The sequence below is a fragment of the Fukomys damarensis genome, unplaced genomic scaffold (assembly GCF_012274545.1).
Source record: "Fukomys damarensis isolate Sample0158 unplaced genomic scaffold, DMR_v1.0_HiC HiC_scaffold_7, whole genome shotgun sequence".
NCBI lineage: Eukaryota > Metazoa > Chordata > Mammalia > Rodentia > Bathyergidae > Fukomys > Fukomys damarensis.
The window spans coordinates 24,759,328-24,785,800 of NW_022900919.1; the positions used below are offsets into that span (position 1 = coordinate 24,759,328).

At 50.0% G+C, this 26,473-nt stretch overlaps 1 protein-coding gene across 6 annotated transcripts in view; it reads left to right on the forward strand.

The window, feature by feature from the left end:
• Positions 1 to 26,473, forward strand: part of Ninl (ninein like) — a 74,985-nt gene extending 48,512 nt beyond the window's left edge. For 2 of the 6 annotated variants that reach the window (XM_033761147.1, XM_010625617.3), the window contains exons 11-23: positions 448 to 622; positions 1,376 to 1,486; positions 1,955 to 2,035; positions 6,095 to 6,215; positions 7,486 to 7,589; positions 8,207 to 8,514; positions 9,143 to 9,997; positions 14,334 to 14,438; positions 15,665 to 15,734; positions 22,027 to 22,185; positions 24,264 to 24,377; positions 24,992 to 25,069; positions 25,663 to 26,473. In XM_033761147.1, the coding sequence (XP_033617038.1) occupies positions 448 to 622; positions 1,376 to 1,486; positions 1,955 to 2,035; positions 6,095 to 6,215; positions 7,486 to 7,589; positions 8,207 to 8,514; positions 9,143 to 9,997; positions 14,334 to 14,438; positions 15,665 to 15,734; positions 22,027 to 22,185; positions 24,264 to 24,377; positions 24,992 to 25,069; positions 25,663 to 25,854 (2,473 nt within the window). In that variant the 3' untranslated portion in view covers positions 25,855 to 26,473. Of the gene's footprint in view, positions 1 to 447; positions 623 to 1,375; positions 1,487 to 1,954; positions 2,036 to 6,094; positions 6,216 to 7,485; positions 7,590 to 8,206; positions 8,515 to 9,142; positions 9,998 to 14,333; positions 14,439 to 15,664; positions 15,740 to 22,026; positions 22,186 to 24,263; positions 24,378 to 24,991; positions 25,070 to 25,662 lie in introns of those variants that run through there. The other 4 variants (XM_033761148.1, XM_010625620.3, XM_033761146.1 and 1 more) reach the window with 4 other exon arrangements.

Genomic DNA, 26,473 nt, shown 5'->3' on the forward strand with positions numbered 1-26,473 from the left:
CCCCCAGGCCGGGGCAGACCCAGAAGGCATAGCTGCATCAGCAAGCAGTGTCTTGCTCCTCACGGCTCAGCTGAGTGGTCTTGGCAACAATTGTGTGGCTGCTGGGCTCGGGGAGGGCAGGTCTCTGTGTAGTCCCACAGCCGATGAGGTGGTGAGCACCCCGGGAGGGTTGGCCCCCTGGTGGAGCAGGGCAGCGAGCATCGGTGGGACCCTCCCAGCCCTCTCTGCCCACTTCCTCACACCTGTGCAGAGGGCAGCTGCGGCCTTGGCCCTGTGATGCAAGGCACCCCTGGCCCCTGGTCACCCTGGTCCCACTATATGGGGGGGTTCCTGAGCTGGGCAAGAACAAGACCATGAGGACCAAGGTAGTTATAGTGGGCTGTAACCCTAGAAAGAGGCCCTGGAGTGGGCAGGACCTGGAGCCCACCAAGCCATGCTGCGTTGCAGGCGCCTGGAGCAGGACTACCGAGGAAGGCTGAGCCTCCTGCGGGCAGAGGTAGAGGCAGAGCGGGAGCTGATCTGGGAGCAGGCCTGTAGGCAGAGTGCCATACTGGAGCAGGACCTGGACCACCTGCGGGCTGAGGAGGCCGGCCTGCGCCACAGGCTGGGACTGGCAGCAAAGGTAGGTGGCACACTGGGCAGACAGAAACTTGGCACCCTTCCTTCTCCCACTGGCTCTGACCTGTGCCCTGGGCTGGGCATGTGTCCTGTGCCTGGCTGCATGAGGCATCCAGGCTGCAAGGATAGTCAAGGACAGAGATGCTCACCTGTGCCTGGTCCCTGCTCCTCCCACCCCTTCTTCTCCTAATTTGGTCCCACACTGACTTCAGCATTTGCAGAATGTAACTAAAACCACCAATCTCACTCTCTGTGGGGCTTTTTTTTTTTTTCTTTTTGCAGTACTGGGGATGAACCCAGGGTCTCTTTACACTGAGCTACATCTCCAGCCTTTTTAATTTTTTTATTTTGAGATGGGGTCTTACTAAGTTGCCCAGGCTGAGCTGGAACTTAGGGTCCTCCTGCCTAGGCCTCCTAGAGTGCTGAGATCACAGGTGTGCACCACCCACCAGGCACTGTCTCATCCCAGTTCATTCTCCAGTGTCTGAAGATGCCACCTCCTGCCTGTTGGTGCAATTTTAAATCCATCTTTTGAGAACAGCTCAGAAGTGCTACATTAGCAGCCCTTTCTTATATTTTCACTTGTGAGCTTTTTGAGTCTAGGTCTGTCCCTCGAAGGCTATGAGCCACCTGCCCAATTGCCTTCCAGGGCAGAGGCCACGACACCTAGGCACCTGCCTCCCACAGAGCCAAGTGATGAGGACACCTGCCCACCTCCTTGTCTTCCTGAGCCTTGTCAGTACCACGTGTCTCGTAGGAAAACAGCCGGTTACAGCAGGAGATCCTGGAGGTGGTGAGAAAGCTTTCAGATTCAGAGAAGCTGGTCCTGAAACTGCAGGGTGACCTGGAGTTCGTGCTGAGAGAAAAGGCAAGGCCCCTATGCAGAGCCCTGGGTTGGGGGAGCATCAGAGTCATGAGAAAAGACACACAGGTGACTGAATTTAGGGTTTCTCTACTGAAATCCTTGGACCGGAGAGAAAATCAGCATGGTGGCCTTGCCTCTGTGTTAGGGCTTCGTGACCATGGCTGCTACTTCACCCTACACAGGCGAGGGCCTGTGTGTCTGCTGAGCCACAGAGACCCTTCCCAGGGTGATGGTGGGAAGGCCCCACCTGCCCATCCTGTGGAGAAGGGGATACCTGAAGGCCAGGGGAGGGCGCCACAGGGTTGTGTCTGCTGCTGCCAGCCATTGGGAGGAAGCCATGTTCTCAGCCAGGGCTGGAGAGGCCACCGCGCCCACCCTTCCACCATTGCCTGTCCTCGCTTTCCATGTGCTTGTGGTGCTTGGCAGACCCGAGGCCTCCACATGCTAGCGTGTCTAACTTTTGACTTCCAGCTGGAGCCACAGGGCGTGGAGCTCCAGGCCCAGGAGGAGCGGTCTGCAGCTGTCTTGAAGGAATACAAGCTCAAGTGCCGGGTAAGTGGCCCAAGCAGCCCTGGAGCCCCCAACCCACCCCAGTGACGGGCAGCATAGTAGGCTGTTGGGGTTGCCTGGCTCACACCATCGTGGTGTTGTGAGGCCTCTTCCCTTTCCCTCCTGGGTGAGCAGACTCAGAGTTCCTGCAGGATGGTTCAGTGAGGGAAGCAAGAGAATTTGTTCTAGCTAGAGCTGATGACCAAGGCTGTGTCCAGCCTCAGAAGGGTTGCTGACTCAAACTGCATGAGGATCCCTGGCTCTGTATCCAGGATAAGTCCTCTTAAAAACATTTCAGTACAGGAGGAAAACTAAACAAGCAAACCAGTGTTGAGTTGGGCTGGTTATTAACAATACAGAGAAATGTTTTGATTTATAAAGTAATTTATCAGCTGGGCATGGTGGCGCATGCCTGTAATCTCAGCACTTGGGAGGCTGAGGCAGGAGGATCGCTGTTAGTTCGAGACCAACCTGGACTACATAGTGAGTTCCAGGTCAATCTCAACTACATAGTAAGAACCTGTCTCAAAAAAAACAAACAAACAAATAAAGTAATTTATCACACAGTCCTTATTAGTATTAGTCACTCCTGGTTAGGATTTCATTTACTAAAATTTAATTTATATAAAACTCACAAGAAACCTTTTTTTGTAAAGAGTATGTGGTTAAAGATAAGCACCATCAAAAACCTCCACCCTTGAATCTGGGCATTGTGGTTTGCACCTATAGTTCCAGCTACGTGGCAAACTGAGGCAGGAACATCCCTTGAGCCCAGGACTGGATGCCAACCTAGCAGCATAGCAGGACCTCATCTCCAAAACTAAAGCTCCATGGCCGGGGATGTAGCTCAGTGGCACTGAGCCTGCCCAGCAAGTGCAAGGTCCTGAGTTAGATGCCTGGTACTATAAATCAATCAGTCAATCAATCAGTCTCTGCCTTGGCCCATCTGCCATCTGACATCCTTGGCATTAAGAAGGTTGTGTTCGCAGAAGCTGGAATGGTAGAAGTGATAGAAACTGGAAAGAGTCGCAGGCCCAGGGGGACTGGCGAAGGTTGTCATGCTAATGACTTACTAGAATCCTGCATAGCTTTGGTAGAAATGTGGAATGTTTCTAGACATGAAATCCTACGTAGGCAACATCGCCAAATGACCAAGGAGAAGTAATACACATTTAAAAGCCCAGACAAAGGGCTAGAGGTGTAGCTCATTAGTAGAGTCTATACATAACATATGTGAGCCCAGGGTTCAAGCTTCAGCACACTCACACACAAACAGTAAATGCAAAAAATATCTTTATAAGAAGCCCCACTGACAAAAATAAGAAACATCTAAGGAGGAAGTTGCTATTCACTCATTTATTTTTCCTGCAAATTTGCTGTAGTAATAATGATGACTAGTACTTCCAAGCCGAGCACCCTGGTCTGTACCTATCTGGAGGCATGGTTAGGGTCTGTGGTGTTCGTAGTCTGTGTGGAGATGGGGTGGATGGCTGGTGTAGTTGCATTGAATGTTTTCTACTGTATGTTGCCCATCAGGTTTTACCCCAAATCATCTCATGTTGAAAATCCAGTTATTTCTGGGGATATATTATGGTCCCTGTTAAGGGCATTAATAGTTATAAAATAATTTAGAAATTGAGCAGATATTGTGGACAGAATATCCATCCTCAAAGCTGACCCTGGGCCTGGGTGCCACATCCTCTCCCTCTGCACTGGTTCGGCCTTGTGAGGGCCCAGGCGGCCCATGTGTCACTCTCCCTGTAGACTCAGCTGGTGTGCTGGGGGCAGGTTGGGGCAGCAGGGTGGCAGCTGGAGCCTGGCCATAGGTTGGTTTCGCCTTCCCTCGAACTCGCTGAGAAGACTCAGAGCCTGGAACTGTGTGGGTTTCCCAAACAAATGTCAACTCTTTCAACCTGACTCTGCTATTTTTGATTCTTGAAACTTTATTGTTTAGACATCAACAGAGATATTTTACATTTTAGCGCAAACTTACTTATTTTAGAAACTTACCCTTCCCGTATTTGGGGAATATTTTTGGTTGTTTCCCGCTAACATTTAGACCATTTTTAAAACCTTTTGTTTAAAAGTAGTCTCAAGCTTAAAGCTACAAACATAAAGTTAGTACAGTGAACACCTGCACACCTTGTGCTCAGGCTGCCCACTTACCGTACTGCTTGCACACTTGGGTGATATGTCACATTTCAGCCCTGAGCTCTGGACGGTGCACTTCCTGGAGGAGGCCCCAGTCCCCTGCCGTGCTGAGGAGGGGGCAGTCTGTACAGCCAAGTAGATTGTTAAATGTTTGGAAATTTTGTCAGCTGCTTGGTAAAACTTTGGTGGCTTTAAATTGGCTATGGTGAGAGAATTCACACCATAGAAATGTGCGAAAGCTACAAAGTGGGCAGTGTTTCCTGGAGAGGAGCCCCCAGCACCCTGCTAATCGTTACAGGTGGAGCCCAGTGGAGGACAGAGTCCCATGGATCACTTCTACCTGCTGTCCTCCTGGGGTGTCTTCTCTCCAAGACAGGAGGTGCCCAGAACCTGGTAGCCTTTAGCTGTCCTGTCCCTCTGAAACATTCCCACAGCCTGCCTTTTCTTTTAGGACATTGTTTATTTTGAAGACTACAGACCCTCCTCCGCCTTCCTGCTTTTTCATAGAAACTCTATCATTTTGTGGTGTGTGTGTGTGTGTGTGTGTGTGTGTGTGTGTGTGTGTGTGTTTTCCTATTTGTTTTTCCACCTGGGGATTATTTAGGGCCTCAAACTAAGCTATATCCCCAGCCCTTTTTATTTTTATTTTTTTATTTTCAGACAGAGTCTTGCTAAATTGCCCATGCTGCATTCCTGCCTTACCCTTCCAGAGTACTGGGATTACGGGCATGTGCTAACACATCCAGCTTTAAAATTGTATAATCGACACATAATTAAACACTCTTGTGGGCACAGCGTGATAATTCAGCACATGTTTACAGTGTGGGAAGATCAAATCAGGGTAATTAGCATTTCCACTCCCTCAAACATTTACCATTTCTTTGTCCTCTCTTTGGTTGTTTTGAGATACCTGTAGTAGGCTGCTGTAAACTGTGGTCACTGGTGACTTCCTTTAATTCAGCAGAGGCTGGACTTCCTCCACTGGCCACTGGGAGGGCAGGTTGTATCCACCAGCCCTCATCTGTGTTGTTGATCACCTGGTGTTGCTGGTTCCACAACATGTAATGATTGTGTTTTTCTCTTTGCACTGATGAACTGTCAGCAGGGGGACACTTTGAGGCCATGTAAGTTTCCTGCTCATCAACAAAATCTTTGTGATTTAGCATCATTGATGATTATTCCCCAGTTCAGTCTTTACCATGATGGCTGGAAAATGTTTTTCCAAATGGTTTGGAAAAACCAAACTGGTTTTTCCAGTGCTGGTGCCCCATCTGTAGTACTGTTAACCTTCTGTTCTCCGTCATTGGAGTGGACCCATGAATTCCTATTTTTCCCCCTAAAGGTTTAAATTTTATTTGTGTGCTTAGTGATGTTGGTACCCAGATTGTGCAGGATTTAGCAGTGAGTGTATCCCAGCTGGCTTCTATGTCCTGGGACATTCCTATCATTTGCTGCTCTCTCTGGGCAGGTGGTGCTAGCCTTCCTGTCACCAGGTGCCCCAGGCCTAGCCTATGCTTGTCTGGAATCCACTGTTTCTCCAAAGAGCCCTGGTGCCTTCTACAGGGAAGTGCAGGTGCTTAACTGATCTTCACTGCTTCTGGGTCAAGGTCAACCTGTGTAGTCTTCAGGTCCAGAAGTGGTCACACTGTGCCTTCCCTATGTGTCCCCATCCTTCCAAGGTCACTTGGTTTTAAACAGATCCCCTGTTGTTCAGGTGTGGATGTTTCCACATCTCCCTCTCACCATTTCATCTGCGTTCATGCGATGCAGGGCACCAGAAAGTCAGTAATGACTGTGCTGCTTAGCCGTGATGTGGGAGTCCAGTGTCACCACCTGCTTGTCCCACGGGGATGCTCCCTCCAAGCCAGCTGGTAGCTGTAGCCCTGGAGGAGATGTCTCCTTTGCCCCCAGGACCTACAGGACCAGAACGATGAGCTGCAGGCCGAGCTGGAGAGCCTGCGGGTGCAGCTACCCCAGAGTCGGAGTCGGAGTTGGCAACGCCCTGCTGGGCATGCAGGACACCGTGCAGCAGGTAGGAGTCCACCAGGTGAGGGTAGGGATGGGCTCACACAGGTAGCCTAAGGCTGGTCGTTCCCTCAGCAGCGGAACTAGGATGGTAGAGTAGAGGAGGGTTTATAGAAGGAAGGTCACAGTGACTGTGGGGGAAACATCTGCCTGCCGTGGTCTCCAGGGTGGGACAGTGTCCACCCTGGACATGAAAGCGGTCACTTAAGGAAGAGAAACAATGTCCTTGTTCCCTGAGGGAGTCCCTTGCCTATCTGCAGAGTCCACACCTCAGTCTCTCCTTTCAGCTAAGGAGTCAGGACCAACGCTGAGGGCCATGGTGCAGTGTAATCGGCTCCTCTGGAGACCTGGTTGAGGGCCTTGGGGTTTGCTGTGGTCCCCTTGCGGATAGGTGCCCTGGCTGTCTCAGCCTTCCTTCTGGCTCTGTGGGGTGGCCACTGCGGAGACCCAGACCCCCATCCCTGTCCTCTACTGCCAGTAATGGCTGCCCTGACTCTCTGAGAACCCTGTGCTCTGCTGGTAATTGAGAGCAGTTGGGGTTTCCACATTGCTCTGAAGCTGCTTACTTAATAAAACAAAAAGAAATTGTGTCCCAGGATGGGACCCAAGGGAATTAGTGGGGTCCGTGTGCGGGGGCCCTAAGGCAGCTTCCTCCTGCCACAAGCTCCCCAGTAAGCTCAGGAAGTGAGGTTGTCCTGTTAGCCCAGAGAGGACAGGGCTGGTGCATGGTCGCTGAAGATCCTACTGCATGTGACCTGCAGCCAGGAGCACAGCTTGGTCATAGGGGCAGGTGGCAGCAAACCCAAGGTTGGGTGCAGACTCCCTGGGCTCTGCCAGTCGAGTTCTGGCCTGCTAGTGTCCCCACCAGGGTAGAGTGGCAGTGTGTGGTATTGAAATAATAATACAGAATGCCAGAAAATACAAAGGCTCCTTAGTCAGGTTCTGCGTGTGCATATGGAGAGTGCCCATAGGCTGCTGAGCACAGCAGCCCATTTCCTCTGCACCTGGCCAGATTCCGGGTGCAGTGAGTGTCCAGCTTACAGCAAACTTTGAGACTTAGGTCACTGGTGGATCTTGTGGGGAGCCTCCCAGTTCTGTCAGTTCTGGTAAAGACTGGAGCTGCTGTTTCTGGGGGCACAGCTACCCAGATCCTGCACACGGACTGGTGCCTCATCATCAGGCAGCAAAGACAGTTGCCATGCAGACCTGACTAGAGGGCCTGGCGGAGCCTTGGTTGTCCTCCACATGACAGAAGCAAGGCATCCTCTTGTTTGCAGGTGTGTTCGTGGACAACTCCAGTCCAGTGAGCCTAGAAACGGAGATCATGGTGGAGCAGATGCGGGAGCACTGCCAGGAACTCAGGACCCAGCTGGAGGCCAAGGTCAGGGTCCAGTGCCACTAGCTACACACCAGGCCCCTTTCTCGGGAAAGAGGAGAGAAGTGATGGTCATGGGGAGGGAGCAGGTTGAGCCCTGGGTAACCTGTGCCTAAGTCCCAGCCTGCTCGACTGCTGTCAGGAATTAGGGCAGCCGCTTTGCCTGGAGCCTGAGTGCCTTGGTGGGGACTTCAGCTTCATGGCCAGAGCCTCCTAGACCAATGTGTCTCCCGCTCGGCAGCTGGGCTCCCTAGGGGTTAAGGGGCAGTATCTATGGCCTGCTGTCTGTCCAGCTCCTTGGCAGATGTCAGATGGGCTGACAGGAACCCTGATGGTTTGCCCACCTATGCCCGGATCCAGTGCTCCCCCACCCATCGGCCCACTGGACCAATGAAGGCCCTTGCCTCACAGTTGTCACTTGCTCTGCCCTCCTCCTGGCACCTGGCCTTCCAGCCCTACCGAGGGGTCATTGTGAAGTCACACTGGGTCCCCAGAGCATAGATGTCATTCATGTGACTTTCTGTCCCACAGATGTGTCCTGTGAATGCTGCTCATTTCTGCATTGTCCTGCCAGCCTGCCGCTTTCAGGACCTCTTGGTTAGCACTGCTCTTATTTCTCTTAGGTGAATTCCTATGAGCGGGAAATCGAGGCCATGAAGAACAACTTTGAGAAGGAGAGGTTGGAGCTACAGCATGCGCAGCGGCAGGAGGTCGCAGTGCTGGAGGCACAGAGAGCAGACCTGGAGGTGCTGTGTGCCAAGTCACAGGAAGTCATCCTGGGCCTGCAGGAGCAGCTACGGGACTCAGCAGGTGGCCCTGAGCTCTCTCGGGCTGGCCTAACCTCCTGCTGTGCACCAGTGCTCTGTGACCTGGCCCAGCGGCTGGACGAGCACGTGCGGTGGCAGCACCAGGGCGAGCTGCGGCAGATCAGGTCTGCACTCAGCGGGGTGGGCCAGGGTTTCCTACTGGGAACCCACGGTGGCACCTGCTTCCAGCGGGGATGAGATAAAGGAACAGTTGTCTCCTAGAGTTGTTGTGCTGCATCAGAAACGTGCATGAAACAGTGAGGATGACAGCAGCTTGCTGTGACACATTTAAACTCTGCTGCACCAGGCGCGTGTCCTGGCTGCCTTCATTTACTGCATTCAGTTTCCAGATCATGGCAGATGCAAGTAGGGAGATGAGAATAAGCCAGAAGCCCCCAAAGGGGAAAGACAGTTAACTTGGGTTAGTGAGGTTCCTGAAAAGGCTGAAACATTTGTACCAACCACGAAAAAGGGTTGTTTGGAAAACTAGAATATTCCTTTTGTTTGCTTTTTCATTTTTGGAGACAGGGTCTTGCTGTGCATTTCAGGCTGGTTTTGAACCCACTGTGTAGCCCCTAGACTTCTGAACTGCCTGGAACCCATTCCAACCTCAGGGTCAGATCCCACAGGACGCTGAGGAGTGTCCCAGGATGGACAAAGGCCTTAAGCTCAAGGACATGAGGTTGGATGCAGCCAGGCAGAGAGTGAAAACCAGGCAGGAGAGCGAGTATATAACCCGTGGTGTCTCCCCAGGCAGGAGGCAGCAGAGGAGCTAAGCCGGACACTGTCCCGGCTGGAAGCCCAGCATGACATACACTGCAAGAGCCTTGTGCTACGGCATCGGCGTGAGAAGGACCGGCTGCAGCAGGCACACCTGCAGCGGGAGGAAGAGGTGCTCGCGCACTGCCAGGAGCAGCAGCAGAGGCTGCAGGCAGCCCTGGGTGAGGAGCAGGCGGAGATGTGCAGGTCCTTTGCCTTGGAGAGGAAGAGACTGGAGCGTGCCCACCGCGAGCAGGTGGGGGGCCTGGTCCAAGAAGCAGAAGCGCTGAGGGCCCTGCTGCGAGGCGGAGCCATAGCGACCACGGAAAAGGAGCAGCAAGAGACACCCAGCTCCGTGTCCCCGTGCCTGGGCACCCATGGGGGAACGCAGGAGCCAGTGGGAGATGGGCCTGGCCAGGCCTGCTGTATGGACACTGTGTCCAGAGGGCCCCTGGAGAGCCTCGACCACGAACAGAGCTGCTTGGGTCTGTTGGATGCAGAGGAAGCAGCTTCTGTCTCTTGTGAGAAGAGGCCACACATGCAGCCACCTGGGCAGAATGAGGGGACCGACCCTGAGGAGCCACCACCTTCTGCAAGGGCCACAGTGAGCCTGAGCTGGCCTGATGTCCAGGAGCCCTCAGGGGATGCAGGGGAAGATGGTATCCTGCAGATCACGCTCCAGCACCACCCAGGGTCCCTGCCACCCCACCCTGAGTTCCCACACCCAGCAGGAGAAACTGAGGCAGACATGGTGGAGAAAGAGAAGAATGACATGAAAATCAAACTTTTACAGCTGGAAGATATTGTTCGGGCTCTCGAGAGAGAAGCAGATTTGAGAGAGAATGACAGGTGTGGGCTTCCGTTCTTTTTTTTCTTTTTTTTTTTCCAGTACTGGAGACTGATCCCAGGGCCTTCACACTGAGTTATTTTCCTGGTCCTTGAGACAGGGTCTTGCTAAATCACTAAGTTGCCACTGCTGGGCTCAAACCTGCAATCTTGTCTCAGCCTCCCAGAATACTGGGAGTACAGGCATGTGCCAGCACACCAGTCTTGGTCTCCCAGTCTTGAATGCAGAACTGGACCCTCCAGGCTCTAGTGCTAGTGACTGCCACATGCTCCTTCCCCACCAACTGTCTCAGGAAGCCGTGCTGGCCACAGAGCTCACTGTGCAGGCACCACAAGCCTGGCCCAACCCTCTGTCCCCACCTCAGGTCTTACAAGTACAGGGCATGGGGGGCCAACAGTGGTCCTGAACTGGCTATATTCCTCTTCCTCCGGACTCTGAGAGGTAGATGTGGTACCATGGCCTGATCTGTGTGTTGGGTGTCGAGACCCAGGGCCTGGCAGAGGGCAGTGTGGAGGAGCTGTGCTCGGAAAGGAGATCTGGGTCCCAAGTCCTGGGATAACCTGGGAGGATGGGCTTTCCTGGAGATGCTGCTGCAGATGTCAGTCTGTTGGCCAGGTCCTTGGGTATGGAGCCAAGCATTTCCTGCCCCATCTCCTGGGGGACCTGGGGCATGTGTTCTGTCACAAGTGTGGACGCTGCCGCCCACGTGATGCCCTTGTGTTCTGGCTTCATTGGTCCCTATACAGCACACTATGCATTCACTCCCGTCACTGGTCTAGGCAATGATATCTACGGTCACAGGTGAGTGATGGGAGCATGAGCTGGGGTACAGCGCTGCAGAAGAGATGGCTCGGCACATGTGAGGCCCCGGGTTCCAGCTCCAGTGCCTAGGAACAGAGATGTGCGGTTTATAGTAAAACCAGAGGAGTGACTGAGCACACCAGCCAGCTGAAGGCAGGAAGTACCGGCGACTGGCTGGAAGCCCTCACACTCCAGGCCCACCCTCTGCCCCTGCTGTTCAAGGCCTGCACATGCCCATCCTGATGTTTCTGCCTCTGGGCAGGCACCTCCTATGTATGGAACCTATTCTCACTGCCCTGGTATCCAGATGACTCCATCCCTGAAGCTTCGGTTGTGCTGTGACATGGTGGGCATGGTGCCATGCATGTCCTCTGGGGCCACTGCGGGCATAGTTGGCCTTCTACAGGTGAACACAGTGTGGGTGGAGGCACCTGACAGCTTGGTGGCACCCCAGGCCTTGGCACCCCCAGCCCATGCTGGCCTATCCACGCCTCCTCCTCTGTCCCCAGCCTCTTCTAGATAAGCAGGGAACCCCTTCCCCAGCCCACAAACACAGCTCCAGCTGGGCAAGAGTTAGGACCATGATCAGAGGAGAAAGCCAAGTCCAGAGAGGTCGGTGCCACTATGAAGAGAATAGCCTGAGTGTGGTTGGACTTCGCTGTCTCCTCTTCCACATGCTCTTTGTCCTGAATCGTTTGGGATCACCTCAGACATTATGATATTTTACCGATAAATACTTCTGCATGTTATGTGGGGTTTTTTGTTGTTGTTGATGTTGTTTTGGTACTGGGGATTGAACTCAGGACCTTGCATTTGCAAGACAGGCATGGTGCCACTGAGCTAAATCCCTACCTGCATGTTATTTTGTAAGAACAGTTACTCTTCTGTGTTAGCTGTGCAATACAGTTATCACACATGGGAAATTTAACATTATCAGAGTCGTCTTTTTTTTTCTTTTGTGGTGCTGGGAATGGGACCCAGGGCCTCGCACATGCTGGCCAGGCACTCACACCTGCACCCCAGCCCACAATGCTGGTGTTTAATGCTCCCTTCACATTCAGATCTCCCCAGCTGTTCTGATGTATTTTCTTTGTACCAGGGATTGAGACCTTTCACTTGCAAGGCACGCAGTGGCACCACTGAGCTAAACCCCCAGCCCCCAGTGTATTCTTTCTGGGTCACTCCTTGGTCCCCAGATCTAATCAAGGATTATGTTGTGCATGTAGTTATCATTTTTCTGAGTGGACGCTAGCTTCAGCCAAAGCCCTCTCTCTGCCCACCCTTGGGAATCAAACCCAAGGCCTTGTGCTGCCAGGCAAATGCTGAGCACTGAGCTGCATTCCAGCCCATCTCGCTGCACTCAGGGTGGTGGGGCCAGGCCTTCCCATGTCACATGGTGCTGACCTGACTCCCTTGCCCTCTCCCTCCTACTTTTGAGGACTTTAGAGGTGAATGGAGCCTCTCAAGTAGACCCAGCATCCTCTGCTGCGTAATGGAACATCACAGGTTCTGAGGGCAGGACGTGAACTCCTTCAGAGGCAATGTCCCCACTGGCTCCACCAGAGTCAGGATCGGGCTTCAGTTCTCTGGATGGTTCTAAAATCTTCTCCTTTGTTGGCATTTTTTTCCCCTTTGGTGTGTATTTTACATTCTTTTTAGTTTTTTGTTATTGTTATATACATATGCAGTTGGAAGCATTTTCAGTAATTAAACACATTTGTGTTTGCAACAGATGGAACAAGAAACACCTCGCGAAAGCTGTCACTTGTGGGCAGCCACCAGTCTGACCTCTGACAGCAGAGACTGATTTTGCTTGATCCTGTACTTTATATAAAGGAAACGTGATGCATGCACGTCTGCCTGTCTAGGTGTGATTCTGATTTGATAGAATTCCCAGGATTTTTTTTTTTTATGATACTAGGAATTGAACTCAGGGCCTTAAACATGCTAGGCAGGTGCTCTACCACTGATACTACTTCCCCAGCCCTTTTTCAGTTTTATTTTGATCCAGCCATGATGGCGCGTGCCTGTATTCCCAGCACTCAGGAGACTGAGGCAGGAGGACTGCTGAAAATTTGAGGCTAGGCTGAGCTACATAGTGAGTCCAAGATCAGCCTGAATTGGGGGCTTTAGCTCTGTGGTACCACTGCCTGCTTCACAAGCACAAGGTTCCAAGTTCAATCCCTAATACCCTCCCTCCCCCCAAAAAAAAAACCATCAGCCTGAACTACATGGCAAGACCCTTCTCAAAAAAGATTTTTTTTTTGAGACATCGTCTGCCAGAGTTGCCTAGTTCAGCCTTAAACTTTCATTCTCTTGCCTCAGCCCCCTGAATAATTAAGACTACAGGTGTGTGGCACCATTCCTGATTCCAGAATCCAGAGCAGGTGGGCAAAAAGCAGGTGTCCCTGGTGCAACCTCTCTGCCTTGCCGGTGATGCACTGATGTAGGGTCTGGCACAGGGTCACCTGGCTTTGTGTGGCTTCCTGCTCAGTTTCCAGGCCTTTGTTTTCTTTGAGCCTTGGAGGGTTCCATTGCTTTCTGTGAGGGCAGTGGCTCACTGTGCACTTAGCCCTGCGTAGGCTCTGGGTGCTGAGTGTAGAGCTGGAGAGGAACCTGCAGCCCTCTGGACTCCAGGAAGCCACCCAGCAATAGTTCAAAACCCAGGTCTCCTGTGAAAAGTTTCCTCCCCCTGCTTGAAACTGCTTTTAAAATTGCACTGACTTCTATTTCTTTCTTTCTTTCTTTCTTTCTTTTTTACTTAAGAGTTAAGGTCATATGAAAGAAATATTTATGCTTAATATAAGCACAGTACATAAAATGAATTTGAAGAAATAGTGTAGCTTTGAATTGTTTTAGGTTAAAAAACTGAGAAGATAAAGCCAGATAGAGACCATGGGTGGGAGGTGTAAATGTCAGCCAGGCCAATTTACCTTAAGAATAAATGCTCTGCAACCACGTATGGGACTCAGGCTGCCTCGCTAGTGATCTGTGCCGGTGAACAGTGACAGTGTCACCTCCACAGATTGGAACTGTCAGAAGGCAGAGCAGCTGGCGAGTGGGTCACATGCTAGCTGCTCACTCCTGCTTCTGCCCTTGTGAGGACCACCCTGTGTCTGTTGTTGACGTAGTCCCTTCCTCCGTTTCTTCTCTCTGGGCTGACCATGGATGAGGGATGGGTGCTCGTGCACACTGGGCCTCTGGCTCGTATTCTCCTGGCTCTGTGGGCAGGAAATGGATGTCCTGAGCTGTCCTGAGCACTCACTCAGTGTCAGCTGCATGGTCACAAGATTCAGGGGCTGGTTGGCTGTGGACAGTGACGAAGCCGGGTGCTAAACCATGGTAAGCCACCGCCAGCATGCAGTGTAGAGGCTGTGAGAGCCGTGCTTCCTGTGGAGAGGCCAGAGTAAAGTGCGTCACCACAGGAGAGGAAGGCAGGGTCCCATGCCTCCTCTGGGGAGTGGAATGGTCGTGGTGCCCAGAGCCTCCAGCAGCAGAGCCAGGCTGAGCCTCACCAGGCTTTTCACAATTTTGTAGGGTGGTACTCCAGAGGCTTTCTGAAGAAAATGGTTTGTTGAAAAATGACCTGGAGAGGATTCAGCAGAAACTTGGAGCTGCAGAGCACATGAGTGACTTGCAGAGGTAAGGCCCATCTCCTCAGGCCACGTGGATCTTCAGGGCAGTGACATGCAGCGAAAGGCAGATCTGTCCAGTCCAGAGGCCTGGGTGATAGGCATGCTGATATCTGAGCAGACCAACAGGCATAGCCGGGCCTCCTCCCCCGGTGGGTGGCCACTTCACTCCTGTGCACGTTGGTCTTAGAGGTGGGGCCGAACATGTACACAGGGTCACAGGCAGACGCAGCGTAGACGGCTCCAGACCCAGCCTTACAGAGGGCCCCAGCCACAGCATGGGGCGGGCAGTGTTTTGCTGGGGCTGGGTTACTAGCAAGCAGTCTGCTTGTTTACATCCTGATATTCCAGTTGAGCTATTCTCCAGGATCATGGCCAGTGTAGATAATGTCAGTGAGGCAGAGCTGAGGCAAATTCTGGGCAGAGAGGGGCTGGGGCCGCAGTGTGGTGGAGCAGGCAGGGATCTGCACCATGGAAGGGAAGTGGGTTAAGGATGGCTTTCTGCCATCACTGCTACAACCGTCTCCTTTTTAAGCTGCCAATTTCAAGATGATCTCAGCTCTGAAATGCTGAAGATGTGGCTCTGATTGGATAGGATTGCAGTGGTGTCTATAGAGTCAGCCAGTTGCTGTTACACTGTAGCAACTCCTCCATCCAACTTCCGCAGTGCCCTGCCAGGCCCCTGTGGAGCCATCCACCTCAGCAGATGTAAGGCTGCATGATCTTCATGCTGCTGCTGGGAATTGTTGCCTACTTTATTTTTTATTTTTTAAAGTGCGGTGGTGGTGGGGTTAGCTCAGCAGCATGCAAGCACAAGGCAGAGTTTGATCTCTGGTTACGAAAAAAAGTCTGTAACTGTGTGACTAAAGAATGTCACAGAGGGGTTTGTCCTTATAGTACTGTCAATGTAGTACTTCTTTACAAATCAGTTTTACAGTCCTAGATTTCCAGTTTGGGGTCGGAGTGCTCCCCAAATAATAACAAGTATGCACAGTAGCATGTGTCTTTCTTGAAGTTTTCATTATTTTAAAAATTGGATTTACTTTTCAACTGATACAATGGCCAGATGCTCCCACTCCTCACTGTGAGCAGTGACAGTGATGGCAGGTACCCAGGACGGCAGTGCCCAGGCTGTTTGTGGCTGCAGATCCAAGCCACTGTGGCCCAGTGAGTAGCAGCCAAGAAGAAAGATGCTGAGTCTCCCCAGTGACGCTGTTGATTGTGCTTCTTCAATAGGCAGGAGATTGAGGCTCTGAAGAGAGACAAGGAGAAGGTCTGCTTTGAAATGGACGAGCTCAGCATCCAGGTCAGGTATCGACCCTGGCGTGACCCAACACCACTGTCCCCACTACGATGCCATAGTTTCACACATACAAAAAAGGGAGTAGTGAACTTTTCCTTAAAAGATTTGAGAATGTGTTGCCACCTCCAGCTCCCCTCATAAATGGGAAGGCCTTCTGCTGGCGTCTACATCGTTGGATTACATGTGGCTGTGTCGCCCTTGGTCTGCCCTTGGTTCTTCAGTGCCTCACGGTTTGCAAGGCTCCTAGTGGCTGCTGAGTGGGACAGCCCTCCATTTGGGCTTGCCTGGTGTTCCTTGTGACTCGGCTGGAACAACTCAGAAGTTAAGAGTGTGCCCTGTCTCATCCTCTAGGGGACAGAGTAGGCTGCCCCTTTGCTGGTGGTAGCTGCAATGCCTGCCTGGGTGAGGGGAAATGGAATGAGCCTCCCCATAGCAGGTTGTTTCCCTCTTTGTAATATGGGGAGGGGCTCATACTGTCAGTGTCCTGTTATTCAAACCCTCCCCTGTGAATTACCGCATCCTTGGGTCTCTTGGTGCAGTCGTCGTGATTATGATGGCAGCCAGTTGGTCACTTTTGCTAGTTTGCATTCTCCTGTGAGGAGGGGCTTTCTTCTTACCATTTGTTCATTTATCCCACTTTATTACTATTTGGTGTCATAATCCACTACCAGCTGTAGTCACAGCGATGCTCCAACGTGGGAGTCCCACCGCAGTGGCTTCTGTGCCCTCTGCAAGGTCCTAAGCATTCTCCTAGCCCCTCCTTCCTTTCTGGTGGCCCCAGGACGTCCGGCTTCCTTTGCTATTCCCTGGCCCCGGCCCTGGAGTCACCATTTGTCCAGAGAGCAGTGGTTGTGCCCCTTGTCCCGGGCTGTGCTATTTCCAGGAGTGCTCAGTGGATGCAGCTGCAGGATGTGTTCACATGCATGTGAAGCCTGTTTATGCATCTTGCCACACAAAATCCATGAGCCACTGGGATGATCCTAGCTATCTCTGACTCATTTCTCCCACTGTGAGCATCTGGTTTCCATCACCCTCAGCCTTTTCACTTGCTGTCTGACCCGTGTCCTAACCTATATGTGAAGGCCCTTCACGGTTTTGCCTCTGCTGAGGCAGTTGCCTTTGTGCTGGGCCTCTTTGTCATTAAGTCATGAGAATGTGCTAGGCTGTGCCATCTTTGGTGTTCATTCAATTCTTAAATTTATTTTTTAACTAGAACGTACAAATTATACATATTTTTGAGATGCCATGTGATTTTTTTTTTTTTTAAATTGGGGCTTGAACCTGGGACCTTCACACGCTAGGTAAGTGGTCTGCCAGTGAGATACATCCCCAGCCTTTAATTTTCTTTTCTTCTTCTTTTTCTTTCTTTCTTTTTTTTTTTTTTTTTGAGACAGGGTCTTGCTGTTTAGACCAGGCTGGCCTTGAACTCACAGCAATCTCTTGCTTTAGCCTCCCAAGTGCTGGGATAACAGGCGTGTGCCACCACATCTAGCTTTCCTTTTTTATTTCTGACACACATCTCACTGAATTCCCTAGGCTGACCTTGAACTAGGAATCCCCATGACTTGGCCTCCTGAGTGACTGGGATTTTAACATGTGATTTTTTTGATACAGGTATACATTGCATGTTTAAATCCAGTTAAACATATCTAATTCCTGAAAAATATTGATCATTTATTCATGGTAAAAACATTAAAAAATTTTTTCTTCTAGTTTATTTTTTTTTGGTACTGCGGATTGAACTCCGGTCCTTGTGCTTGCAAGGCAGGCCACCGAACCGCTGAGCTAAATCCCCGGCCCTTTTCTTCTTGTTTTTAAATGTGCAGTATATCATAATTATCCATGATCTGCTGTATGGTTATAAACCAGAACTTTTTACTCCACTTTTCTTTTGGTACAGGGGATTGAACTTGGGTCCTTGCACTTGTGATACAGGCAGCAGAACCACTGAGCTAAATACCCAGCCCTCCATTCTTCTTTTTAATTAAAATTTTTGAATTGACAATTGCAGACTTATGTGTAGCATTAAGAAATGTGAAGAAAAGCCGGGCATGGTGGCGCACACCTATAATCCCGGCACTCAGGAGGCTGAGGCAGGAGGATCGCTGTGAGTTCGAAACCAGCCTGGGCTACATTATGAGTTTGAGGTCAGTCTCAACTACATAGTGAGACCCTGTCTCAAAACAAAACAAAACAAAACAAAAAAATGTGAAGAAATCCTTCACACAATTGGTTTAGTTTCCCTCAGTGGTAACATTTTGTGAAGCTATAGTATAACACTCCCTCAGGCACCCAGGACTGCCTTGGCCAAGCACACAGGCCTGTGGCTTAGCACTGCAGGCTGGAGGTGTAGGATGGGGTGTCGCAGGACTGCTTCTTGAGTCCTCTCTTCGTCTTCTTGCTGTGTGCTCCTGGGGTTGTCACTCTGTCTGTCTGTATCCCAGCTTTCTCCTCTTTCAAAGACACCAGTCACGTTGGTTTAGGGTCCTCCTCATATGACCTCATTTTAACTCAGTCACTCTTTAAAGACCCTGTCTCGCAGTGCAGTCACATGCTGAAGTGCTTGTGGTTAGGATTTCAACATGTGAATCTCAGGGAGGACACAACTCAAACATCGCAGCCGTAATACTGACACTGACAGCACAGTACACGAGTCCTGTTTAGAATTCCCCAGTTTCGCCTGTGCAGTCATTTGTGTGTGAGGTTCTATACAGTACCATCATTTGTATGGATTCCTGTATCTACCACAGTCACGCTGAATATTCTCAACACTGCAGGGTCCCTGGAGTCCCCTCCATGACCACACCATCCTCTCCCTGCCCATCCAACGCCCAACAACCACTCCTCCGTCCTCCATTTCTAAAACTTGTTTCAAATGTTCTACAAATTAATTTTTATAGAACATAGCCTTTGCACATCCTGATTCCCTGGAGAGTCTTGAAGTTTAAGTGTGTTGGTAGTTTCTCTCTCCTGCTGAGGGATATCTGTGGTGGGATGTGCAGATTTATGTAACATTCACCTTTTTTTTTTTAAGAGCACAAAATTGTTTATTAACCATTAATTTTAATACACAGATTAACCAGGAGTCAAAAATAGCATGCTAATATATTCTACTAGCATCCTCCTTTTTTAAACATTCACCTTTTGAAGGACATCTGGGCTGAGTTCAGGTTTCAGCTGTTACAGATAAAACCTTCTGTGAACATTATCACGTTAGTTTTTATGTGAACATAAGTTCTTATATCTCCAGGATAAATGCCCAAGATAGTCATGACCACGTTACATGGCAGTATGTGCTTAGTTTTACAAGGAGCCCAACCTGTTTCTTACAGTGGCTGGAAGTGTTTACATTCCCGCCAGCAGTTCTCCACCTCTCACCAGCACTAACGCTCTACTTTTTTACTGCTGTCCTTCCCACAGGCCTGTGCTGAAACAGGCGGGCAGAGGGGCTGGAGCTGAGTACAGTGGTGCCTCACTTCTGGAACTTAATTTGTCGTACAGTTCTGGGGAAGATGGCCACATTTGTGTTTGTCTGGGGAAAATGGTCATGGTTGTATTCCGTCACCGGACATGGAGCTCATGAACAGAAGCAGAATTTTGCTAAATGCTTCTGTTTGTAAACCAAACTGTTTGCAAAAAGAAGCATCCATGAACTGAGGTATTACTGTGTTTTCACACATCGTGATTCCCCAAAAGCTCTGGTGGGCTTCTTTGTCTTCTTTGAGGACAGGAAGAGAACAGACAATTCTGAGTGCAGTAACAAAGCCACACACACCAAGACAGACACTCTGTGGTTGGGGGCCAGAAGTGCTGACAGTTGGGCTGTAGTGGGCCTTCTGCCTGCCTGGCTTCTGCCTTCTCACTGTTCTCTCATAGCCTTGAGAGAGAGCTCTTCCTCTTCTCCAAGTTACCTGCAGTTACAGACCAGAAGTTTTTACTCCATCATTCTTTTCCCTTAAAATTGTACTGTCATAGGGCACCAATACTACTGGAGTAAAACTGCTCTCCTATGATCTCACTTAACCTGATTAGCTCCTAAAAGCCTCACCTCCAAATATAAACCCTTGGGGTCAGGGCTTCCGTGTGTGGAGTTAGCAGGCGCACATTTCCGGCCCTAGCAGTCACTTTTACCTGAGGAGGCCTGAGGGACCTTTGCTCTACTCTGACCAACGAAGAACTGAAGAGGCCAGGGACAGGGCCCCAGTGCTCCTGCTGAGTCCTGGAGTGATGAGAGTTTCCCATGGTCCCGTGTCCAGTCACGTTTCAGAGGATGACATTGGATGGCAGATGCTGTTAGGGACATCTATGGAAATACGGTTCACTGTGGCAGCTCCTGACCCAGAACTCCTGTTTTCCCTGTGTCACTGGCTTTTGGAAGGGACGAGGCAGTGTCTCATAGACCATTGCCTTCTGGATCTGTCCTGGGTCATCTGTTTGTCTTGTGACCCAGAAATTAGGCCTAGAGGCCTAGTCCGATCCAGAGGAATCCTCTTTGACACAAACACCCATTTGTTTAGCACCTGCCCAGGAGTTGGCTGCTGGCATCTTCTCTTGGCTTCTGTTAGAGAAGTTGGCTGAACCCAAGTTAGAAATTGAAGTGAGCACCATGGATATCTGTCAGCTGAAGTGGTGGCATCTGTTCCTCTGATGCAGGACCTCAGAGAAATCACAGCATCATCTGTGTGGTGTTCAGCTAAGGCAAATCACCTGAATCACCATGAAGTGTTAGACACACAGAGCTGTTAATGGAGGGGAGGGGCTGTGTTTGTCCAAAAGTCAGTCACAAAGACAACATGGCAGAGGCACCATCCGACCTCAGGAGGGAAGAGTGCTGGGAAAAATGTCACTGGGCCATGGGCACAACCAGAGAGCATGTGGCCCTTGAGATCATTGTCCTGAAGTAAAGTTTCTAGAGAGAGCACAGCTGTTGCCAGGAGTCACACACAGGCCTGGCTGTCAGGGAACACTGTGCATGTGTGTGGCATGCATGTGTGTGGCATGCATGTGTACACATATCTGTGGTGTTCAGAGTGTGCACATGTGTGCTGTGCATATCATGTGTGGGGTGGGGTGTGTGCATATGCAGAGAGCACAGATGCCAGTGCAGATGGGAAAGCGGTTATCAAGTGAATGCATTGTCCTTGCCAGTGTTCTGTATGTTTGAAACTATTTCCAAACAGACTTTAAGTATTCAAGTTGAATAAGAGATCAGCTAGTTTATTTATAACAGGTGTCCAAGAAAGGTTTCATTTGTATTAATCAGACATGTCCTCCGAGAACAGAATGAACATGAACCAGTGAAAATCAACATTAATTTTAACCAAAAACTGTGATAAACATGAGACCTATCTTACCAGACAGAATTGCCAAGGCTTCTAATGTACAGACCCCTGAGGTTCTGGGGAAGGGAATGACTGAGATTCTCAGAGAACTTGCCAACCTCAGACAAACCCAAACTGAAGCAACTTTGGGATCCTCTAAGTGTTTATTAAACCCCCATAACCAGAACAGTGTTTGTCTCATTCTTGGAATGTGCACAGCCCATAGTGCTGAGCTTCAGCAGCCAAAGCCCTCAGTGCTGCAGGCACTGTCATCCTGACCACTGGGAAAAAGCAAGGAAGCAGAAATGTGGTTTGTGTGAAAACAGCCACGACAAGAAATGGAGGGTGCTGGGATTTCCGTGGTGTGATGCTTACGGCTAACTTCCTAGCTGCTGCTTCTGTGCCTGGTCTGCCCTCATTCACCCTGGGCATTTGCCGACAACCTTCTATCGTCTGGCTGGCAGTGGCTGTGAGAAAAAGTAAAGTATCCCATTCAGTGGACACACGCTGCCTGCCAAAAGCTCTTGTATGTCTAGTGACAAAAGAGCAGGGGAGACTTTGAAGAGATTGTCATACTTCAGGTTGAATTCAGTTGTTTTTAAACTTTAAATTGCTTAAAATATCTTAGAAATAACCTCGGGGGAAATGGGACAGATGCAAATGGTCTTCACCACAGTAGACTATGGTTGTGGCTCTGATGGCTAAGGCCTGTTTCTCCTGAACAACACCAGGACTCTGGTCCCTGGCATTCCTGATGTCTGGGCTGTCAGGTCTGTGCTGCAGGGTGTCAGGCACCCCACCTCTCATCTTCCTCCAACATCTTCCTCTTCTCCGAGGTATGACAAACCCAGACCCTGCCAAGTGCTTCCAGGAAGCAAAGCTGTCCTTGCTTGGGAACAACTGCATTGATCTGAATGGAGCTGCCGGTTTAAAAGCTTTTTCTCAATCTCTTTTAACTTTTTTTTTCCCTGTAGAACCAGAAATACAAGAATGAAGTGTCACAGCTCAACTGCAGGGTCCTTCAGATGGAAGGGGTCGCTTCCACCCATCAAGCCCAGAATGAGGAGAACCTCGCAGCTGCTCGACTATTAACACAGAAGCTGGAGGAAGTGGGGCGCCGTGAGGAACAGCAGGTGAGAGCAGCACAAGTCGTGGGTACAGACAAGTGAGGCCCAGCCCCCATGGCCACAAGGTGGGCACTCCAGCAGGCGGAGAGGGGCTTCCCAAGTGAGCGGGCTCCCCAAGTGAGCGGGCTCAAGCAGTCAGCAAATCCCAGGACCTAGAGAAAGTAGCCACTGCCTCCACAACCCAGATGTGCCAGGGAGTGGAGTGGTGCCAAAAGACCCGATGAACTACCTATGATGAGACAGGGTTTATAAAGACCTATTTCATTTATGAAGACCCTCTTCTCAGTGGGTCTTTGATTATAATATACTAAGAAAGGCGCTGATTTAGCAGACCAGTTGTCATCATATTACAGTTCCTTGAGGAAAACATTAAAATGGTATTTTAAAATTGTAATTTGTGCCGGGGATTTAGCTCAGTGGTTCGGTGGCCTGCCTTGCAAGTGCAAGGACCCGAGCAATCCCCGGTGAGACAGGGTTTATAAAGACCTATTTCATTTATGAAGACCCTCTTCTCAGTGGGTCTTTGATTATAATATACTAAGAAAGGCGCTGATTTAGCAGACCAGTTGTCATCATATTACAGTTCCTTGAGGAAAACATTAAAATGGTATTTTAAAATTGTAATTTGTGCCGGGGATTTAGCTCAGTGGTTCGGTGGCCTGCCTTGCAAGTGCAAGGACCCGAGTTCAATCCCCGGTACCAAAATAAATAAATAAATAAATAAATTGTAATTTGTGGTATAGCAGTTGTAAACACATTATTATATACACCAGCAATGGGGTACTTGTAAGATTTCCATTTTAAAATTTAGAGAATTAATTATTGATTAACCCATAAAGAAATGCCATGGGCATTTGAATTTAATAAAACAAATAAATTTGATTATTATGATTTTAATTGGTATGTATAGTATTAATATTTATATTACCGATAAAAGTGATTAGACCCCTTTGTATCACCACTGGTACAAGCCACCCAATGAGATAGTCATGCATGTACTACTGGTGGCTCTAGCTGGCTGGAATGATCAAATTCAAATCAGAGCCTCCCGGAAGCAAAACATGAATTACACCCTATCATAAACATGTTAATGAGTGCAAGTGGGAAAGAAAAGGATAGACTGAAACTTAGTAACAGATAAGGAGGGATTCCAGTGACCACAGGCTAGACAAGAACTTGTCCCCAAGGATGGGCTGCTGGGCCGGACAGGCCTGGTCACAATCAGGAGGGGTCTTTTTTTCGTACCAGGGATCGAACTTGGGACCTTGCACTTGCAAGACAAGCAGTGGAACCACTGAGCTAAATTCCCCATCTGGAGGGGGTTTTGCAGAGTAGACTACAGAGCAGTGACATCCTCAGCTGGTTTTGTCCCCCTGATGAACAGCTGATTAGCCTAAGGTCAGGGGACGGCTCCTACAGAGAGCACTAGTTTGCTCAGTTCTCAGGGTGCTCAGATTATACTCATCTGAACAGTCTAGTCCAGGCATGCCTAGAGTGTCCCCCAGACTGGGCAAGTCTTGGGAGTGTGAAGGGGCATCTCAGGAACCTGGTGTGAAGATGCCCCGGTTATTCTCAGCAGCAATGCAATTACAAAGGGGAGTTAAATGCTGTTGCTAGGACAGTGAACTGGTGTGAGGACAGCTCACTCTAATATGTGTCAAGAGCCTCAAGAATGTTCACGTGATGGACATTCAGGACCCTCCTCATGGGAACTGTAACTAAAAGCATCATGGTAAGACTTAACTGGAAGTATTTTCCTCACTGTGCTATTTGCAATAGTAAAGCAGACCTGAATCAGTTAGAATTGTGAGCATAGATGATGGGTAATTATGGTACAGCTGCTGAAGACCCAGTTCTCCAATAACATCTGATGTCCTGGGGTTGCAGTGACAGTAAAGAGCGGACCAGGACCCCATGTGTCCTGGGAAATGCAAGAAGGAATTACAACAGGATGTTGGGTGGATTCGGGCACCATGGGATACATTTTGCCATGTTTAACTTCTGTAATATTCTGGAGTTTCTGCATTAAGTATATAGTAGGCTATTTCTGGTACTGTACTTGTGAAATGAATGTTTTATAATAGTGTGCCCAGATCCAGAAGCTTGAAGTTGAACTTGAGCATATGAATCAGCAATGTCAGAGCCTGAAACTAGCACGATCAGAGCTGACAGAGAACCATGAGGAAGGCCAGGACCAGGTGGGTATGCATGGCAGCTGGTGGTACTCGGCCCAGTCCTGGCCTGAGAGATGACAGGGCCAGGCCTGGTTCAGCCAGGTGGGCTGTGGGCTGTGGGGGCACAGTGGGGCAGGCGTGCTCTCTTTCCCTGGATTGTGTGGTCTTACTGTACCTGCCTCAGAACAGTCTCTGATGGGACCATGACTCCCCTCTCCTGTCGCTGGGATCTTAGGAGAATCAGGGTGAAGTCACCAGGTCCTGTACTGCATCAAGGAAACTGTTCTGGATAAAGCCTCCAGGGTCAGACTGATGTAAGCTGGCTTTAGATCTGGCCTCCGGTTGCTCAGTAGAAGGCACTGGCTGAGTGATGTGGGTGGATAAGGCTCATTGTTGCAGCAGACCCTGTGCTCCCACGGCCCCTGGCCCTGCAGGTTTTCTGTGTGGTCACACTGTGCCCTGACCAGGGCTGGAAGAAGCCTGGTGTGTGTCTGGCATGAGTGACACCACTTTGTACAGATAGAAGGTTGTTCGAGATTACTCTCAGATTTTGTTTTGGCCAATTTCCATTTTGATGTAAATAAGCTCTATGGTGGTTCCTTCTGAAACATGAGTGGGTGTGGAACCTTCTTCTATAGCAGAAGCAGGAGCAGCTGAATACCAGGGCAAGGCCAGCAGTAGAGGTGGAGCAACTCCTGTGGGAGAAGCTAGATCAGGTGAGTGGCAGTTCTAACCCTCTGAGTCCCCTCCCCGCAAGCTCCAAGGCTCTTCACAGAGTTCAGTATACCCTGTTCCCACGTGGGACTGCCACATCAGGGGTCTAAACTTCAACCAGAGAGTGCGCAAATTGTCTTCTGATTAATAACTGGAACGAATCTGCAGAAGACCGATTTTACCAAGTACTACCCTTTACTGCGTCATGAATCATGTTTCTTTGGGGAACTGTTTCAGGGCCTTTGAGGAAAGCACATCTTGTACATATCAGGCAAGCAGTCTACCACTGAGCTACACTCCCAGCACCCTGTCCCCTTTTAAGCATTTTTTGAGACCGGATCTTGCTAAGTCACTGTGTTGCCTAGGCTGAGCTTAAATTTGCAATCCTCCTGCCCTAGCCTTCAGGAGTGCTGGGATTACAGGTGTATGCCACCACACCCTGCTTGCCAGTGTACTTAGTGTCTGTGTCAGATCTCTAAGAACCTGAATTATGGCTGGGACACATGTGTCGTGCGTGTGGGGGGGTGGGCAGGCTGGTTGGCTGGTCACACGGTGCTTCCACAGGGAATTCACTGTAAACATGGCTCTTCTCTAGTTGGAGAAGAGCACCAGATCCGGCCTGCTGCTCAAGGAGCTCTATGTGGAAAATGCTCACCTCACAAAGGCTCTTCAGGTTGCTGAGCAGAAGCAGTGGGGTGCTGAGAAGCAAAACCGCATCTTGGAGGAGAAAGTTCGAGCTCTCAACATGCTGATCAGCAAGCTTGCACCTGCAGCTCTCTCTGTGTAGGCTGCTTGCCTTCCTAGAATTCACCCTAGGGAACATCTTTTGACATGATACAGGAATGCAGTGAATGTCCGCTGCAGGGTAATGCGCACAGGGTAGCAGGCCGCGCCCTTGTCAGTGGTCCTGGAAAACTCCCCACCGTCTGCTCCCAGTTTTGCCACTCACTGAGCTCAGGGACTCAGCAAAGAATGACAAAGAAACAGGTGAAATGCTTAGTGCTGTGCTTTTGTCTGGAAAACAGTGCAGAATCAGGACTCTGTGTGCTCTTCCCATTTCATTGCAGCAACACTCAGATCACAGAGGCGCTGGACGGTGAGTCCCTGTGCTCCACTGACTCCCTGTGCTGTGCACAGACATCCTGGACTCAGGAGGGACAAATGCCCCTTTAGGGCCTCGGTGGTATCTGGGCAGGGCTGGTCTAACTAAGGTCTGTAGACTCAGGATGATGGTGTGTTGCAAATACAATCATTTCCTCACTGAAACGTCATCACACTGGAGATTACACATGTTGAAAAACTATAGTTTTATATCTGAAACATACATACATTATGGCCATTTGGTTTAGCAGAATGTACTACTGTAATGTGAAATCACTGTATTTTTGCCATAAATTCTTTTCTAT